Source organism: Acipenser ruthenus, chromosome 40, assembly GCF_902713425.1.
Source record: "Acipenser ruthenus chromosome 40, fAciRut3.2 maternal haplotype, whole genome shotgun sequence".
NCBI classification, from domain to species: domain Eukaryota; kingdom Metazoa; phylum Chordata; class Actinopteri; order Acipenseriformes; family Acipenseridae; genus Acipenser; species Acipenser ruthenus.
Window position 1 is genome coordinate 10,347,328 of NC_081228.1, and position 19,239 is coordinate 10,366,566.

The 19,239-nt window shown below is 37.9% G+C and overlaps 3 protein-coding genes across 3 annotated transcripts; all 3 read right to left on the reverse strand.

Annotated features, from left to right (window-relative positions):
* Positions 1–589: 589 nt before the first annotated feature.
* LOC131708111 (NAD(P)(+)--arginine ADP-ribosyltransferase 2-like) lies at positions 590–5,249 on the reverse strand. The gene is made up of 4 exons (XM_059010288.1): positions 5,210–5,249; positions 4,164–4,280; positions 2,630–3,287; positions 590–913 (listed from the first exon to the last, which is right to left on the reverse strand). Exons 2-4 carry the CDS (start codon positions 4,248–4,250, stop codon positions 888–890), a joined length of 771 nt encoding a protein of 256 aa, XP_058866271.1. The 5' UTR covers positions 4,251–4,280; positions 5,210–5,249; the 3' UTR covers positions 590–887.
* Positions 5,250–6,480: 1,231 nt separating this feature from the next.
* Positions 6,481–9,118, reverse strand: LOC131708051 (NAD(P)(+)--arginine ADP-ribosyltransferase 2-like). The gene is made up of 2 exons (XM_059009966.1): positions 8,476–9,118; positions 6,481–6,555 (listed from the first exon to the last, which is right to left on the reverse strand). Exons 1-2 carry the CDS (start codon positions 9,116–9,118, stop codon positions 6,530–6,532), a joined length of 669 nt encoding a protein of 222 aa, XP_058865949.1. The 3' UTR covers positions 6,481–6,529.
* Positions 9,119–16,301: 7,183 nt separating this feature from the next.
* Positions 16,302–18,893, reverse strand: LOC131708130 (NAD(P)(+)--arginine ADP-ribosyltransferase 2-like). Its single transcript, XM_059010342.1, has 2 exons — positions 18,246–18,893; positions 16,302–16,376 (listed from the first exon to the last, which is right to left on the reverse strand). Exons 1-2 carry the CDS (start codon positions 18,886–18,888, stop codon positions 16,351–16,353), a joined length of 669 nt encoding a protein of 222 aa, XP_058866325.1. The 5' UTR covers positions 18,889–18,893; the 3' UTR covers positions 16,302–16,350.
* Positions 18,894–19,239: the final 346 nt, after the last annotated feature.

A 19,239-nucleotide genomic window follows, 5' to 3' on the forward strand; every position in this document is an offset into this window, starting at 1 on the left:
TGAATATTGAAGAGATTAGTAAATGGATGATTGTACCATTGCCGATAGTAAAATTGGTTTCAATTGCAGGTATTTTCTGTGAAACAGCTCATTTTAATAACTGCAGCATTTTAAATAAAAGTCCTATTTTTTTATTTTTTTTTAATAATGTAAGAAGAATTGAGTGTACTGCAGTCTCATTGAAACTGCTGTGCGATAGGAGTCTCATTGAAACTGCTGTGTAATGGGGAGTCTCATTGAAACTGCTGTGTAATGGGGAGTCTCATTGAATGTTATGTAATGGGCAGACTCATTGAAGCTGCTGTGCAATAGGGAGTCTCATTGAAGCTGCTGTGCAATAGGAGTTTTATTGGAACTGCTGTGCGATGGGAGTATCATTGAAACTGCTATGTAAAGGAGGGTCTCATTGAAACTGCTGTGCAATAGGAGTCATATTCCCACCCGTGAAGTGCATGAATGCCAGATTATGCTCTACAGTTAAAGTAATAACTCCACACAGACGCACAAGTGATTTTTGAATGATACTCAAAAAGTTGTTTTATTGCAGAAAGAAAACGAAAGAAAGACAACATCAAAAGCAACGGAGAGAGAGAGAGACTCCATACAATGCTTTTTCTTTTTTTTTTATACATTTCATGTTCTGAACATTCAAACACGGACCCTCTATTTCTGAATGTAGCTTTGCTCTTATAAAAGCTGCCAAGTCTTTGACTTAAAAAAACAACAAAAAAAAACAAGTCAATTTGTGTCTCTCCATCTGTTTGAAATGGTTTATACAGCGCACAGCAAATGGCCCACAATGAATGAATTTAGATTGAATATCTGTATTGTGCAGCCTGCGTTGGTCACATGACTCGTGTCACGTGACTGTAGACTCAACTCTGACATCACCCGTGTGTCTTTCCTTTATGCACTGCAATGAAAAAGAGAAATAAATGACAAGTGGGTAGCAATGTGAAACACAGACTATATTCATGCAAAAACTGTTCAAGTAACGCTAAGCTTTCTCAAACAAAACCTGCAAAACTAATGCAATTACTAGTTAACATTTTTGTTTTATTTGGAATCAGCAATTATTTTAACCACGTTTTCTCCCCAATTTGGAATGCCCAATTACTTTAAAAGAGCCTGTCTGACCACTGCAACCTCCCCCCCCACTCCCCCTGCAGTGACTTAGCTTGAAGAGACGAAGACAGACAAGTATGGCAAGCCGTTTTAACATTTAATCCTCAATTGCTGATATCAAGAATGGTATTATTGATCTCACGAATGGCATTTCTGATATCAAGAATTGTGTTATTGATATCAAGAATGGCATTTTTGATATCAGTATTGTAATCGTGTTCTTGATATCAAAAATAGAATTGTCTATTGGAAATACAATTGTTTATATCAAAATAAAAGGTACTATTTTTGATATCCACAATTGCATTTCCAATATCAACAATTCTATTTTTGATATCAAAAAATAACATTGAGAATTGTTGATATCAAAAATAGAATTGCTGATATCAGCAATACATTACTGATATCACTATTAAAATTGATGATATCAGCAATTGAGGATTAGATGTTAAAACGGCTTGCCATAGACAAGCGCACTCAAGCTTCAGTCCTCCGAAACAACAACGTGCTTCAAGCTGTCAAGTCGAGCTGCCTGCTTTCTTTCACACTGCAAGCCAGCTGTGAAGCCAATCGAGCAATCTAAGAAACCGCTGTCACTGTAATGACCTACTGCCCAGTTTGTAATGTACCTGGCGTAGGTAGGTTGTTTTTCCACATCGCTCTCTATCTGGAAATTATTATTATTATTATATAAATTGGTTTAATTATTGTACATATCGTTATTATAGTTTTTGTATACTGTGATATGTGGTGGGAAAGCTTTGTTTTTAGTCTTTATTTTTTATTATTGTTCTCAAATCTATTTAGAAAATAAAACCGTAACGCAAATAAATACCAGTGTATATAGAATACAATAATTATGTTTATTGGTAAATGTTCTCATGTAAAAATGGAAAATTACAATGAGAAAACATTTAAAAAGTATATTTATAAATCAACCGCTAGCGGTATGATGCGCGTGCAGTTCACATTTGAATGTGTGTGTGTGTGTGAATGAACACTGTATAAAGTAATAACCGTTATTTTTTATGGATGTATATATTGTTTTATATTATTATTTTTGTCTAGCAAATTAATTGTTTTCCTTTGATCCTTTGACGTATGTAGGTGTGGTATTGAAGGAGGGCCACTTAATTCATCCTTTTCTTCTTTACTTTTGCCTTGAAACAGACAGGCCGTATGATACGGTAGACTCAATAAACAGCTGTTGGTGAATGACTAATCCAGGACTGATTCTTTAAAAAAAATAAAAATAAATTACACAAAGCAAAATAAGGCCAGCTACACTTGGTCAATTTGCCACCCCCTGGGACCTCCTAGCTTCAGCTGGCAATGGCATAGCCCCGGATTCGAACCAGCGATCTCCTATAGGGCGCATCCTGCACGCCAGCAGATTGCCTTTACTGGATATGCCACTTGGAAGTCTGCAATCAAGAGTTAAAGGTCAAACTAAACTTCCTGCGTTTTTGAGCCAGATGGCCTGCCACAAGATCTCTCTCCTTACCTGCCAGACAGTTGTAAATGCTTGTGGTTTTTGGCAGTGGTGTCAGTCTGATTTGATTCCCGTTGACGTCCTCCACTCGGAACCTCTCGAATGGCGGCACCAGCACCTCGTCTTCAGCTGGGAACATCGAATAACTTTGAATCGATGCGCCCTGGCATGTGCGCATGTGGAAAATTGTTCCGGATCCAAAATGCATGGCTTTTTGTAGGCTTCGTGAAGTGGAGGTGAACTGGCCGAAGCGGACAGTTTTACCCTTGCCCACGCTTGTGGGCTTGGAAACGCCCCTGTAGACATGATAACAGTTTTGAAATTTGGTTTTCAGCTTTTTCAGAGCATCGGTTAAGTAAAAATGCAACGCCTTGAACGGGAACGCCTTGTAATTCTTTCCGCCTCCGTTTCTGACCGCTGTGTTGAAGTCACTGTAAACGCCTGGCATTGTGTAAACGTAGATGGCAGTGGCTTGTTCTAGAGTCAGATATCCCAGAGATTTGGATTTCATTGCCGATTTTGCGTTGGACCAGGCGGAATTAAATTTTGGGTTCTGTTTCAGTTCTCTAGGCAGGTAAACCTTTTGAACTTTTTGTAACATTTCGTTTCTGCAGCCTTTATATTGATCATCCAGGGAATGTTTTGAGAAGTCCATCGGTATTGGAGAATTCTGAAAATAGGAAAAACAAAATGGCCGCCGTTCATGGACAGCAGATTTTGTGCAGTATTGTGTAGATTTTGTGCAGTTGCATAAATCATGACGATGTGATCACAAAATATACTTGAAATCTCCCAACCTAAACAATTTTAAAACATTTCCAATTAAGCAAATTGTTTTAGTTCAATTTAAGGGCTGTGGCAATGTGCCCCGCCCCTGTGTGCATATTATGTGTTGTATGTTGCGTGCGTGTGTTAATGTTGGTGTATAGATTGGTACACGGGATATAAGCTGGTCTGTGTTTCACATGTGATTTAAAATTGTATAATAATATGTAAGCACGGGGATGCACAGAATTAATTCACGTGCTGGGATTCAAGTGAATAATTAATTAGTAATTGAATCCCAACACAGCAGTATATATAGATGCACATTTCATTCAGTCGGGGTTGGGTGTTCGGTGAGTGGAGAACGGGATTGGAGAGGGAGGTAATTGTGAAAAGAAAGCGTAAATAGTTAAATCTGCTCTCTGTGTTTTGTTTGTCTGTCTGTGCTCTGTTTAGTTCGTCTTGTTTGTCTTTTTATTTTGGCGTATAGTGCCGTGTCCTGTTTTGTGTTCCAACCTTTTATTTTCTGTTCTGTTTATTAAATGCTGAGCGAAAGCATTCGCTCAGCTTCACCAAACCACACATTTCTGTCTGTTTATTTCCTGCTTCTGGTCTGACGCCACCCACTCCGGCCGTCTTTGTGACAGGGCTCAATGAAGTAAACTCCTCGGTTTGAACAAAATCTAGCAGAGACACAGACAGACAGACAGACAGACAGACAGACAGACAGACAGACAGACGGGGGGAAGGGGGTCCCTAGGAAGGGAAATTACAAACTTACTTGTTTAGGGGCCACAAACCACTGAGGGGCCACAAACTGAGCGGCCAATAGGAGAAGGAAGCAGAATTTCAAGAGAGATGGAGCCATCTTCTTCACTGTCCTGTTAGTTTAGATACTCTTAGAAAAAACAAATGTATATATATATATATATATATATATATATATATATATATATATATATATATATATATATACACTGCTGTGCAAGAGTCTTAGAAAATATTCAGGAGTTAAAATAGATATGGCAGTTGTCAGCATCAATAATTTACTCAAAGGCTCCACTAGTTTTTTCTACTATTATAACAACTTTGACGGTTAGTTTGGGTGAGAAGAAACCAAACCTGTCAACCCCCATCCATCCATCCATACATTATCTTTAACCGCTTCATCCTGTGATCACAACAACTCAAAGCAAACTACACATGAGCAGCAGCAGCTAACATGAAGTGCTGCAGAAACCGTCCAGCAAGGATGAACAACACTGAAGAGAACATCCAGCTTCACTCTTTACACCCAGCACTATTCCCGTCTGCTTTGTTTTAGGCTCATCATTTAACATACAACTTCTTGGCAGTTTGTGCTATTTTCACATACAGTTTACCAATAGAAAGTTGTTTAAAAATCCTTTAAATTGATGTGAGGAACAGCAAGGATCAGATAAACGATGCAAAGAGTAGAAACATGCAAAGAAAGATGTCTAAGTTAACCTAATGTCTAAGACTTTTGCACAGCATTAAATTATCCATTTCTTAACATCTGGAAGAATTTCACTGTGATCAATCAGGTTTTGATTTTGTTAAATGAAATCATTTGGAGATCGTTTGAAACAAAAAAAGCTCTTTTTGTATGCATTGTATTTGAATCGCAGCTAACTGTGCCTGCGTTTATTAGTTCATACACAGTCCTGCTGCCTGTTCAGGGAGTTTTCAGGTTTAACCCTGAATGCAGATCCAATTAAACTGGGTAAAACCCTAAAATCAGACCCCTGAATTACAACTAATAGAAACTTTGTAGGATGTCTCTGTGGAGTTTGGAATTGCCCTTACCTGTCAATTGTAATGAGTCCAGCAGCCTGTCTCTTCAAACACTCAAGGGGTGAGTTGAATTCCTCTTCAATCGACCCCACCCCGCCCCGTCCCGAATATGCAAAACTACAGACCCATCTCTTTGGTGTATTTCATTATCGGAGCTATAACATATGAGTAAAGAAAGAAACCTGCAGTTAATGCTTATTTGAATACTGATACAAAGTGTGTATGAATATTGAAGAGATTAGTAAATGGATAATTGTACGATTGCAGATGGTAAAATTGGTTTCAATTGCAGGTATTTTCTGTGAAACAGCTACAATGGGTTCTGAATCATCCCAATGTTACTTTGTTGTCAGTTTACAAATCGGAATGAAGAAACGGAAAGCAATCGCGACATTTTAATAACTGCAGCATTTTAAATAACAGTCCTTTTTTTAATAATTGGGTTTAAGAATAACTGAGTGTACTGCTGGGCAATAGGAGTCTCATTGAAACCGCTGTGAAATAGGGAGTCTCATTGAAACTGCTGTGCAATAGGGAGTCTCATTGAAACTGCTGTGCAATAGGAGTCTCATTGAAACTACTGTGCAATAGGAGTCTCATTGAAACTGCTGTGCAATAGGAGTCTCATTGAAACTGCTGTGCAATAGGAGTCTCATTGAAACTGCTGTGAAATAGGGAGTCTCATTGAAACTGCTGTGCATTAGGAGTCTCATTGAAACTGCTGTGAAATAGGAGTCTCATTGAAACTGCTGTGCAATAGGAGTGTCATTGAAACTGCTGTGCAATAGGAGTCTCATTGAAACTGCTGTAAAATAGGAGTCTCATTGAAACTGCTGTGCAATAGGAGTCTCATTGAAACTGCTGTGAAATAGGAGTCATATTCCCACCCGTGAAGTGCATGAATGCCAGATTATGCTCTATAGTTAAAGTAATAACTCCACACAGACGCACAAGTGATTTTTGAATGATGCTCAAAAAGCTGTTTTATTGCAGAAAGAAAACGAAAGAAAGACCACATCAAAAGCCACGGAGAGAGAGAGACTCCATACAATGCTTTTTCTTTTTTTTTTTTTACATTTCATGTTCTGAACATTCAAACACAGACCCTCTATTTCTGAATGTAGCTTTGCTCTTATAAAAGCTGCCAAGTCTTTGACTTAAAAAAACAACAAAAAAAAACAAGTCAATTTGTGTCTCTCCATCTGTTTGAAATGGTTTATACAGCGCACAGCAAATGGCCCACAATGAATGAATTTAGATTGAATATCTGTATTGCGCAGCCTGCGTTGGTCACATGACTCGTGTCACGTGACTGTAGACTCAACTCTGACATCACCCGTGTGTCTTTCCTTTATGCACTGCAATGAAAAAGAGAAATAAATGACAAGTGGGTAGCAATGTGAAACACAGACTATATTCATGCAAAAACTGTTCAAGTAACGCTAAGCTTTCTCAAACAAAACCTGCAAAACTAATGCAATTACTAGTTAACATTTTTGTTTTATTTGGAATCAGCAATTATTTTAACCACGTTTTCTCCCCAATTTGGAATGCCCAATTACTTTAAAAGAGCCTGTCTGACCACTGCAACTTCCCCCCCCCCACTCCCCCCTGCAGTGACTCAGCTTGAAGAGACGAAGACAGACAAGTATGGCAAGCCGTTTTAACATTTAATCCTTAATTGCTGATATCAAGAATGGTATTATTGATATCACGAATGGCATTTCTGATATCAAGAATTGTGTTATTGATATCACGAATGGCATTTCTGATATCAAGAATTGTGTTATTGATATCACGAATGGCATTTCTGATATCAAGAATTGTATTATTGATATCAAGAATGGCATTTTTGATATCAGTAATGTAATCGTGTTCTTGATGTCAAAATTAGAATTCTTTATTGGAAATACAATTGTTGATATCAAAATAAAAGGTACTATTTTTGATATACACAATTGTATTTCCGATATCAGCAATTCTAATTTTGATATCAACAATTCTATTTTTGATATCCTGAATTGTATTTCCAATATCAAAAATTCTATTTTTGATATCAAAAAATAACATTGAGAATTGTTGATATCAAAAATAGAATTGCTGATATCAGCAATACATTACTGATATCACTATTAAAATTGCTGATATCAGCAATTGAGGATTAGATGTTAAAACGGCTTGCCATAGACAAGCGCACTCAAGCTTCAGTCCTCCGAAACAACAACGTGCTTCAAGCTGTCAAGTCGAGCTGCCTGCTTTCTTTCACACTGCAAGCCAGCTGTGAAGCCAATCGAGCAATCTAAGAAACCGCTGTCACTGTAATGACCTACTGCCCAGTTTGTAATGTACCTGGCGTAGGTAGGTTGTTTTTCCACATCGCTCTCTGTCTGGAAATTATTATTATTATTATTATTATATAAATTGGTTTACTTATTGTACATATCGTTATTATAGTGTTTGTATACTGTGATATGTGGTGGGAAAGCTTTGTTTTTAGTCTTTATTTTTTATTATTGTTCTCGAATCTATTTAGAAAATAAAACCGTAACGCAAATAAATACCAATGTATATAGAATACAATAATTATGTTTATTGGTAAATGTTCTCATGTAAAAATGGAAAATTACAATGAGAAAATATTTAAAAAGTATATGTATAAATCAACCGCTAGCGGTATGATGCGCGTGCAGTTCACATTTGAATGTGTGTGTGTGTGTGTGTGTGTGTGTGTGTGTGTGTGTGTGTGTGTGTGTGTGTGTGTGTGTGAATGAACACTGTATAAAGTAATAACCGTTATTCTTTATGGATGTATATTTTGTTTTATATTATTATTTTTGTCTAGCAAATTAATTGTTTTCCTTTGATCCTTTAAAGTATGTAGGTGTTGTATTGGAGGAGGGCCACTTAATTCATCCTTTTCTTCTTTACTTTTGCCTTGAAACAGACAGGCCGTATGATACGGTAGACTCAATAAACAGCTGTTGGTGAATGACTAATCCAGGACTGATTCTTTAAAAAAAATAAAAATAAATTACACAAAGCAAAATAAGGCCAGCTACACTTGGTCAATTTGCCACCCCCTGGGACCTCCTAGCTTCAGCCGACAATGGCATAGCCCCGGATTCGAACCAGCGATCTCCTATAGGGCGCATCCTGCACGCCAGCAGATTGCCTTTACTGGATATGCCACTTGGAAGTCTGCAATCAAGAGTTAAAGGTCAAACTAAACTTCCTGCGTTTTTGAGCCAGATGGCCTGCCGCAAGATCTCTCTCCTTACCTGCCAGACAGTTGTAAATGCTTGTGGTTTTTGGCAGTGGTGTCAGTCTGATTTGATTCCCGTTGACGTCCTCCACTCGGAACCTCTCGAATGGCGGCACCAGCACCTCGTCTTCAGCTGGGAACATCGAATAACTTTGAATCGATGCGCCCTGGCATGTGCGCATGTGGAAAATTGTTCCGGATCCAAAATGCATGGCTTTTTGTAGGCTTCGTGAAGTGGAGGTGAACTGGCCGAAGCGGACAGTTTTACCCTTGCCCACGCTTGTGGGCTTGGAAACGCCCCTGTAGACATGATAACAGTTTTTAAATTTGGTTTTCAGCTTCTTCAGGGCATCGGTTATGTAAAAATGCAGCGCCTTGAACGGGAACCCCTTGTAATTCTTTCCGCCTCCGTTTCTGACCGCTGTGTTGAAGTCACTGTAAACGCCTGGCATTGTGTAAGCGTAGATGGCAGTGGCTTGTTCTAGAGTCAGATATCCCAGAGATTTGGATTTCATTGCCGATTTTGCGTTGGACCAGGCGGAATTAAATTTTGGGTTCTGTTTCAGTTCTCTAGGCAGGTAAACCTTTTGAACTTTTTGTAACATTTCGTTTCTGCAGCCTTTATATTGATCATCCAGGGAATGTTTTGAGAAGTCCATTGGTATTGGAGAATTCTGAAAATAGGAAAAACAAAATGGCCGCCGTTCATGGACAGCAGATTTTGTGCAGTTGTGCAGTTTTGTGTAGATTTTGTGCAGTTGCATAAATCATGACGATGTGATCACAAAATATCCTTGAAATCTCCCAACCTAAACAATTTTAAAACATTTCCAATTAAGCAAATTGTTTTAGTTCAATTAACGGCTCAATGAAGTAAACTCCTCAGTTGGAACAAAACCCAGCAGAGACACAGACAGACAGTCTGTTAGTTTAGATATTCTTAGAAAAAAAGAAATATATATATATATATATATATATATATATATATATATATATATATATATATATATATATATATATATTGTAAAGTAGCGGGTTTTGAGAAACAGCAGGGAGGGGGTTAAAACCTCCCTGCGCGAGAGTCATGTGCGGAATGCACATTTTGTTTAATTGTTTTATTATTTTGTTAAATTGTTTATTGTTTAATTATCACCCGCACCTGATATATATTGTAAATTGATGTCAGGTGCAGGGTATTTAAGACGTGCAGCTTGTCTGCACAGGGCTGCTGAGTAGAAGGAGACAGAAGACGTGCTCTGTTTCCGAGCAGTCCCGAGTAAGTGCTGTATTAAGTTCGTTTTGGTTTTTTCTAGCAGGTAAACGGCTTAGCCGTCCTGCAAGGTAGTGAGGGAAAAACCTGTGTAGTAAGTGCTCCAAATCGGAGTTAGGTGTTTGTTTGTGTTTTGTTTTATTTTGTGTGTTTATTAAAAATTAGCGCGACAGCGCTTAAAAACTCCATTTCTTGTGTGCTGGGTCGTAATTTTAAAGGGGCAACGAACCCGAGTGAGTGCCGGGCCGTCACAATATATATATATAAAAATAAATATAAATTAGGGCTTCTAGTTTTGAGTTTTTATTTTTGATAATCACCCTGTGACGACGTCCCTTTAAATATGTTTTGATATGTTAATCAAACTCTAATTACCAAAATAACTAGTTTCTTTTTACCCTCATATACATCTTGATTGATTTAACAAACGACATTGTGCAGCATTGATCTCTCCTGATTCATTTCGTTCTGGCTTCAGTCTAATTATTGCCTAATTCAGCCTTGCAGCTTGTTGTTTTCTAGGCATCTTTAATCGTCAAATACCTTTGAATCAATTGAAAAGTCATTCAATCAATTCCTTTATTAAGGGGGCCTGGGTAAAACAAAACCAGGAGGGTCTGTCTGTGGCACTCCAGAGCCAGGGGGTGATTTGAATTCCTCTTCAATCGCCCCCACCCCGCCCCGTCCCGAATATGCAAAACTACAGACCCATCTCTTTGGTGTATTTCATTATCGGAGCTATAACATAGGAGAAAATAAAGAAACCTGCAGTTAATGCTTATTTGAATACTGATAGAAAGTGTGTATGAATATTGAAGAGATTAGTAAATGGATGATTGTACCATTGCCGATAGTAAAATTGGTTTCAATTGCAGGTATTTTCTGTGAAACAGCTCATTTTAGTAACTGCAGCATTTTAAATAAAAGTCCTATTTTTTTATTTTTTTTTAATAATGTAAGATGAATTGAGTGTACTGCAGTCTCATTGAAACTGCTGTGCGATAGGAGTCTCATTGAAACTGCTGTGTAATGGGGAGTCTCATTGAAACTGCTGTGTAATGGGGAGTCTCATTGAAACTGCTGTGCGATAGGAGTCTCATTGAAACTGCTGTGTAATGCGGAGTCTCATTGAAACTGCTGTGTAATGGGGAGTCTCATTGAAACTGCTGTGTAATGGGGAGTCTCATTGAAACTGCTGTGTAATGGGGAGTCTCATTGAAACTGCTGTGTAATGGGGAGTCTCATTGAAACTGCTGTGTAATGGGGAGTCTCATTGAATGTTATGTAATGTGCAGTCTCATTGAAACTGCTGTGTAATGGGGAGTCTCATTGAAACTGCAGTGAGATAGGAGTCTCATTGAAACTGCTGTGAGATAGGAGTCTCATTGAAACTGCTGTGTAATGGGGAGTCTCATTGAAACTGCTGTGAGACAGGAGTCTCATTGAAACTGCTGTGTAATGGGGAGTCTCATTGAATGTTATGTAACGGGCAGTCTCATTGAAGCCGCTGTGCAATAGGGAGTCTCATTGAAGCTGCTGTGCAATAGGAGTTTTATTGAAACTGTTGTGCGATGGGAGTATCATTGAAACTGCTATGTAATGGAGAGTCTCATTGAAACTGCTGTGCAATAGGAGTCATATTCCCACCCGTGAAGTGCATGAATGCCAGATTATGCTCTATAGTTAAAGTAATAACTCCACACAGACGCACAAGTGATTTTTGAATGATGCTCAAAAAGCTGTTTTATTGCAGAAAGAAAACGAAAGAAAGACCACATCAAAAGCCACGGAGAGAGAGAGACTCCATACAATGCTTTTTCTTTTTTTTTTTTACATTTCATGTTCTGAACATTCAAACACGGACCCTCTATTTCTGAATGTAGCTTTGCTCTTATAAAAGCTGCCAAGTCTTTGACTTAAAAAAACAACAAAAAAAAACAAGTCAATTTGTGTCTCTCCATCTGTTTGAAATGGTTTATACAGCGCACAGCAAATGGCCCACAATGAATGAATTTAGATTGAATATCTGTATTGCGCAGCCTGCGTTGGTCACATGACTCGTGTCACGTGACTGTAGACTCAACTCTGACATCACCCGTGTGTCTTTCCTTTATGCACTGCAATGAAAAAGAGAAATAAATGACAAGTGGGTAGCAATGTGAAACACAGACTATATTCATGCAAAAACTGTTCAAGTAACGCTAAGCTTTCTCAAACAAAACCTGCAAAACTAATGCAATTACTAGTTACCATTTTTGTTTTATTTGGAATCAGCAATTATTTTACCCCTGTTTTCTCCCCAATTTGGAATGCCCAATTACTTTAAAAGAGCCTGTCTGACCACTGCAACCTCCCCCCCTCCACTCCCCCCTGCAGTGACTCAGCTTGAAGAGACGAAGACAGACAAGTATGGCAAGCCGTTTTAACATTTAATCCTCAATTGCTGATATCAAGAATGGTATTATTGATATCACGAATGGCATTTCTGATATCAAGAATTGTGTTATTGATATCACGAATGGCATTTCTGATATCAAGAATTGTGTTATTGATATCACGAATGGCATTTCTGATATCAAGAATTATATTATTGATATCAAGAATGGCATTTTTGATATCAGTAATGTAATCGTGTTCTTGATGTCAAAAATAGAATTGTTTATTGGAAATACAATTGTTGATATGAAAATAAAAGGTACTATTTTTGATATACACAATTGTATTTCCGATATCAGCAATTCTAATTTTGATATCAACAATTCTATTTTTGATATCCTGAATTGTATTTCCAATATCAATAATTCTATTTTTGATATCAAAAAATAACATTGAGAATTGTTGATATCAAAAATAGAATTGCTAATATCAGCAATACATTACTGATATCACTATTAAAATTGCTGATATCAGCAATTGAGGATTAGATGTTAAAACGGCTTGCCATAGACAAGCGCACTCAAGCTTCAGTCCTCCGAAACAACAACGTGCTTCAAGCTGTCAAGTCGAGCTGCCTGCTTTCTTTCACACTGCAAGCCAGCTGTGAAGCCAATCGAGCAATCTAAGAAACCGCTGTCACTGTAATGACCTACTGCCCAGTTTGTAATGTACCTGGCGTAGGTAGGTTGTTTTTCCACGTCGCTCTCTGTCTGGAAATTATTATTATTATTATTATATAAATTGGTTTACTTATTGTACATATCATTATTATAGTGTTTGTATACTGTGATATGTGGAGGGAAAGCTTTGTTTTTAGTCTTTATTTTTTATTATTGTTCTCGAATCTATTTAGAAAATAAAACCGTAACGCAAATAAATACCAATGTATATAGAAGACAACAATTATGTTTATTGGTAAATGTTCTCATGTAAAAATGGAAAATTACAATGAGAAAACATTAAAAAAGTATATGTATAAATCAACCGCTAGTGGTATGATGCGCGTGCAGCTCACATTTGAATGTGTGTGTGTGTGTGTGTGTGTGAATGAACAGTGTATAAAGTAATAACCGTTATTTTTTATGGATGTATATATTGTTTGATATTATTATTTTTGTTTAGCAAATTAATTGTTTTCCTTTGATCCTTTGAAGTATGTAGGTGTGGTATTGAAGGAGGGCCACTTAATTCATCCTTTTCTTCTTTACTTTTGCCTTGAAACAGACAGGCCGTATGATACGGTAGACTCAATAAACAGCTGTTGGTGAATGACTAATCCAGGACTGATTCTTAAAAAAAAATAAAAATAAATTACACAAAGCAAAATAAGGCCAGCTACACTTGGTCAATTTGCCACCCCCTGGGACCTCCTAGCTTCAGCCGACAATGGCATAGCCCCGGATTCGAACCAGCGATCTCCTATAGGGCGCATCCTGCACGCCAGCAGATTGCCTTTACTGGATATGCCACTTGGAAGTCTGCAATCAAGAGTTAAAGGTCAAACTAAACTTCCTGCGTTTTTGAGCCAGATGGCCTGCCACAAGATCTCTCTCCTTACCTGCCAGACAGTTGTAAATGCTTGTGGTTTTTGGCAGTGGTGTCAGTCTGATTTGATTCCCGTTGACGTCCTCCACTTGGAACCTCTCGAATGGCGGCACCAGCACCTCGTCTTCAGTTGGGAACATCGAATAACTTTGAATCGATGCGCCCTGGCATGTGCGCATGTGGAAAATTGTTCCGGATCCAAAATGCATGGCTTTTTGTAGGCTTCGTGAAGTGGAGGTGAACTGGCCGAAGCGGACAGTTTTACCCTTGCCCACGCTTGTGGGCTTGGAAACGCCCCTGTAGACATGATAACAGTTTTAAAATTTGGTTTTCAGCTTCTTCAGGGCATCGGTTATGTAAAAATGCATCGCCTTGAACGGGAACCCCTTGTGATTCTTTCCGCCTCCGTTTCTGACCGCTGTGTTGAAGTCACTGTAAACGCCTGGCATTGTGTAAGCGTAGATGGCAGTGGCTTGTTCTAGAGTCAGATATCCCAGAGATTTGGATTTCATTGCCGATTTTGCGTTGGACCAGGCGGAATTAAATTTTGGGTTCTGTTTCAGTTCTCTAGGCAGGTAAACCTTTTGAACTTTTTGTAACATTTTGTTTCTGCAGCCTTTATATTGATCATCCAGGGAATGTTTTGAGAAGTCCATCGGTATTGGAGAATTCTGAAAATAGGAAAAACAAAATGGCCGCCGTTCATGGACAGCAGATTTTGTGCAGTTGTGCAGTTTTGTGTAGATTTTGTGCAGTTGCATAAATCATGACGATGTGATCACAAAATATCCTTGAAATCTCCCAACCTAAACAATTTTAAAACATTTCCAATTAAGCAAATTGTTTTAGTTCAATTAACGGCTCAATGAAGTAAACTCCTCAGTTGGAACAAAACCCAGCAGAGACACAGACAGACAGTCTGTTAGTTTAGATATTCTTAGAAAAAAACAAATATATATATATATATATATATATATATATATATATATATATATATATATATATATATATATATATATATATAATATAAATTAGGGCTTCTAGTTTTGAGTTTTTATTTTTGATAATCACCCTGTGACGACGTCCCTTTAAACATGTTTTGATATGTTAATCAAACTCTAATTACCAAAATAACTAGTTTCTTTTTACCCTCATATACATCTTGATTGATTTAACAAACGACATTGTGCAGCATTGATCTCTCCTGATTCATTTCGTTCTGGCTTCAGTCTAATTATTGCCTAATTCAGCCTTGCAGCTTGTTGTTTTCTAGGCATCTTTAATCGTCAAATACCTTTGAATCAATTGAAAAGTCATTCAATCAATTCCTTTATTAAGGGGGCCTGGGTAAAACAAAACCAGGAGGGTCTGTCTGTGGCACTCCAGAGCCAGGGGGTGATTTGAATTCCTCTTCAATCGCCCCCACCCCGCCCCGTCCCGAATATGCAAAACTACAGACCCATCTCTTTGGTGTATTTCATTATCGGAGCTATAACATAGGAGAAAATAAAGAAACCTGCAGTTAATGCTTATTTGAATACTGATACAAAGTGTGTATGAATATTGAAGAGATTAGTAAATGGATGATTGTACCATTGCCGATAGTAAAATTGGTTTCAATTGCAGGTATTTTCTGTGAAACAGCTCATTTTAGTAACTGCAGCATTTTAAATAAAAGTCCTATTTTTTTATTTTTTAATAATGTAAGAAGAATTGAGTGTACTGCAGTCTCATTGAAACGGCTGTGCGATAGGAGTCTCATTGAAACTGCTGTGTAATGGGGAGTCTCATTGAAACTGCTGTGCGATAGGAGTCTCATTGAAACTGCTGTGTAATGGGGAGTCTCATTGAAACTGCTGTGCGATAGGAGTCTCATTGAAACTGCTGTGCGACAGGAGTCTCACTGAAACTGCTGTGCGATAGGAGTCTCGTTGAAACTGCTGTGCAATAGGAGTCTCATTGAAACTGCTGTGCGATAGGAGTCTCATTGAAACTGCTGTGTAATGGGGAGTCTCATTGAAACTGCTGTGCGATAGGAGTCTCATTGACACTGCTGTGTAATGGGGAGTCTCATTGAAACTGCTGTGTAATGGGGAGTCTCATTGAAACTGCTGTGTAATGGGGAGTCTCATTGAAACTGCTGTGTAATGGAGAGTCTCATTGAAACTGCTGTGCAATAGGAGTCATATTCCCACCTGTGAAGTGCATGAATGCCAGATTATGCTCTATAGTTAAAGTAATAACTCCACACAGACGCACAAGTGATTTTTGAATGATGCTCAAAAAGATGTTTTATTGCAGAAAGAAAACGAAAGAAAGACCACATCAAAAGCCACGGAGAGAGAGAGACTCCATACAATGCTTTTTCTTTTTTTTTTTTTACATTTCATGTTCTGAACATTCAAACACGGACCCTCTATTTCTGAATGTAGCTTTGCTCTTATAAAAGCTGCCAAGTCTTTGACTTAAAAAAACAACAAAAAAAAACAAGTCAATTTGTGTCTCTCCATCTGTTTGAAATGGTTTATACAGCGCACAGCAAATGGCCCACAATGAATGAATTTAGATTGAATATCTGTATTGCGCAGCCTGCGTTGGTCACATGACTCGTGTCACGTGACTGTAGACTCAACTCTGACATCACCCGTGTGTCTTTCCTTTATGCACTGCAATGAAAAAGAGAAATAAATGACAAGTGGGTAGCAATGTGAAACACAGACTATATTCATGCAAAAACTGTTCAAGTAACGCTAAGCTTTCTCAAACAAAACCTGCAAAACTAATGCAATTACTAGTTAACATTTTTGTTTTATTTGGAATCAGCAATTATTTTAACCACGTTTTCTCCCCAATTTGGAATGCCCAATTACTTTAAAAGAGCCTGTCTGACCACTGCAACCTCCCCCCCTCCACTCCCCCCTGCAGTGACTCAGCTTGAAGAGACGAAGACAGACAAGTATGGCAAGCCGTTTTAACATTTAATCCTCAATTGCTGATATCAAGAATGGTATTATTGATATCACGAATGGCATTTCTGATATCAAGAATTGTGTTATTGATATCACGAATGGCATTTCTGATATCAAGAATTGTGTTATTGATATCACGAATGGCATTTCTGATATCAAGAATTATATTATTGATATCAAGAATGGCATTTTTGATATCAGTAATGTAATCGTGTTCTTGATGTCAAAAATAGAATTGTTTATTGGAAATACAATTGTTGATATGAAAATAAAAGGTACTATTTTTGATATACACAATTGTATTTCCGATATCAGCAATTCTAATTTTGATATCAACAATTCTATTTTTGATATCCTGAATTGTATTTCCAATATCAATAATTCTATTTTTGATATCAAAAAATAACATTGAGAATTGTTGATATCAAAAATAGAATTGCTAATATCAGCAATACATTACTGATATCACTATTAAAATTGCTGATATCAGCAATTGAGGATTAGATGTTAAAACGGCTTGCCATAGACAAGCGCACTCAAGCTTCAGTCCTCCGAAACAACAACGTGCTTCAAGCTGTCAAGTCGAGCTGCCTGCTTTCTTTCACACTGCAAGCCAGCTGTGAAGCCAATCGAGCAATCTAAGAAACCGCTGTCACTGTAATGACCTACTGCCCAGTTTGTAATGTACCTGGCGTAGGGAGGTTGTTTTTCCACGTCGCTCTCTGTCTGGAAATTATTATTATTATTATTATATAAATTGGTTTACTTATTGTACATATCGTTATTATAGTGTTTGTATACTGTGATATGTGGTGGGAAAGCTTTGTTTTTAGTCTTTATTTTTTATTATTGTTCTCGAATCTATTTAGAAAATAAAACCGTAACGCAAATAAATACCAATGTATATAGAATACAATAATTATGTTTATTGGTAAATGTTCTCATGTAAAAATGGAAAATTACAATGAGAAAACATTTAAAAAGTATATGTATAAATCAACCGCTAGCGGTATGATGCGTGTGCAGTTCACATTTGAATGTGTGTGTGTGTGTGAATGAACACTGTATAAAGTAATAACCGTTATTCTTTATGGATGTATATTTTGTTTTATATTATTATTTTTGTCTAGCAAATTAATTGTTTTCCTTTGATCCTTTGAAGTATGTAGGTGTGGTATTGAAGGAGGGCCACTTAATTCATCCTTTTCTTCTTTACTTTTGCCTTGAAACAGACAGGCCGTATGATACGGTAGACTCAATAAACAGCTGTTGGTGAATGACTAATCCGGGACTGATTCTTTAAAAAAAATAAAAATAAATTACACAAAGCAAAATAAGGCCAGCTACACTTGGTCAATTTGCCACCCCCTGGGACCTCCTAGCTTCACTTGACAATGGCATAGCCCCGGATTCGAACCAGCGATCTCCTATAGGGCGCATCCTGCACGCCAGCAGATTGCCTTTACTGGATATGCCACTTGGAAGTCTGCAATCAAGAGTTAAAGGTCAAACTAAACTTCCTGCGTTTTTGAGCCAGATGGCCTGCCGCAAGATCTCTCTCCTTACCTGCCAGACAGTTGTAAATGCTTGTGGTTTTTGGCAGTGGTGTCAGTCTGATTTGATTCCCGTTGACGTCCTCCACTCGGAACCTCTCGAATGGCGGCACCAGCACCTCGTCTTCAGCTGGGAACATCGAATAACTTTGAATCGATGCGCCCTGGCATGTGCGCATGTGGAAAATTGTTCCGGATCCAAAATGCATGGCTTTTTGTAGGCTTCGTGAAGTGGAGGTGAACTGGCCGAAGCGGACAGTTTTACCCTTGCCCACGCTTGTGGGCTTGGAAACGCCCCTGTAGACATGATAACAGTTTTTAAATTTGGTTTTCAGCTTCTTCAGGGCATCGGTTATGTAAAAATGCAGCGCCTTGAACGGGAACCCCTTGTAATTCTTTCCGCCTCCGTTTCTGACCGCTGTGTTGAAGTCACTGTAAACGCCTGGCATTGTGTAAGCGTAGATGGCAGTGGCTTGTTCTAGAGTCAGATATCCCAGAGATTTGGATTTCATTGCCGATTTTGCGTTGGACCAGGCGGAATTAAATTTTGGGTTCTGTTTCAGTTCTCTAGGCAGGTAAACCTTTTGAACTTTTTGTAACATTGCGTTTCTGCAGCCTTTATATTGATCATCCAGGGAATGTTTTGAGAAGTCCATCGGTATTGGAGAATTCTGAAAATAGGAAAAACAAAATGGCCGCCATTCATGGACAGCAGATTTTGTGCAGTTGTGCAGTTTTGTGTAGATTTTGTGCAGTTGCATAAATCATGACGATGTGATCACAAAATATACTTAATCTCCCAACCTAAACAATTTTAAAACATTTCCAATTAAGCAAATTGTTTTAGTTCAATTTAAGGGCTCAATGAAGTAAACTCCTCGGTTGGAACAAAACCCAGCAGAGACACAGACAGACAGTCTGTTAGTTTAGATATTCTTAGAAAAAAACAAATATATATATAAAAATAAATATAAATTAGGGCTTCTAGTTTTGAGTTTTTATTTTTG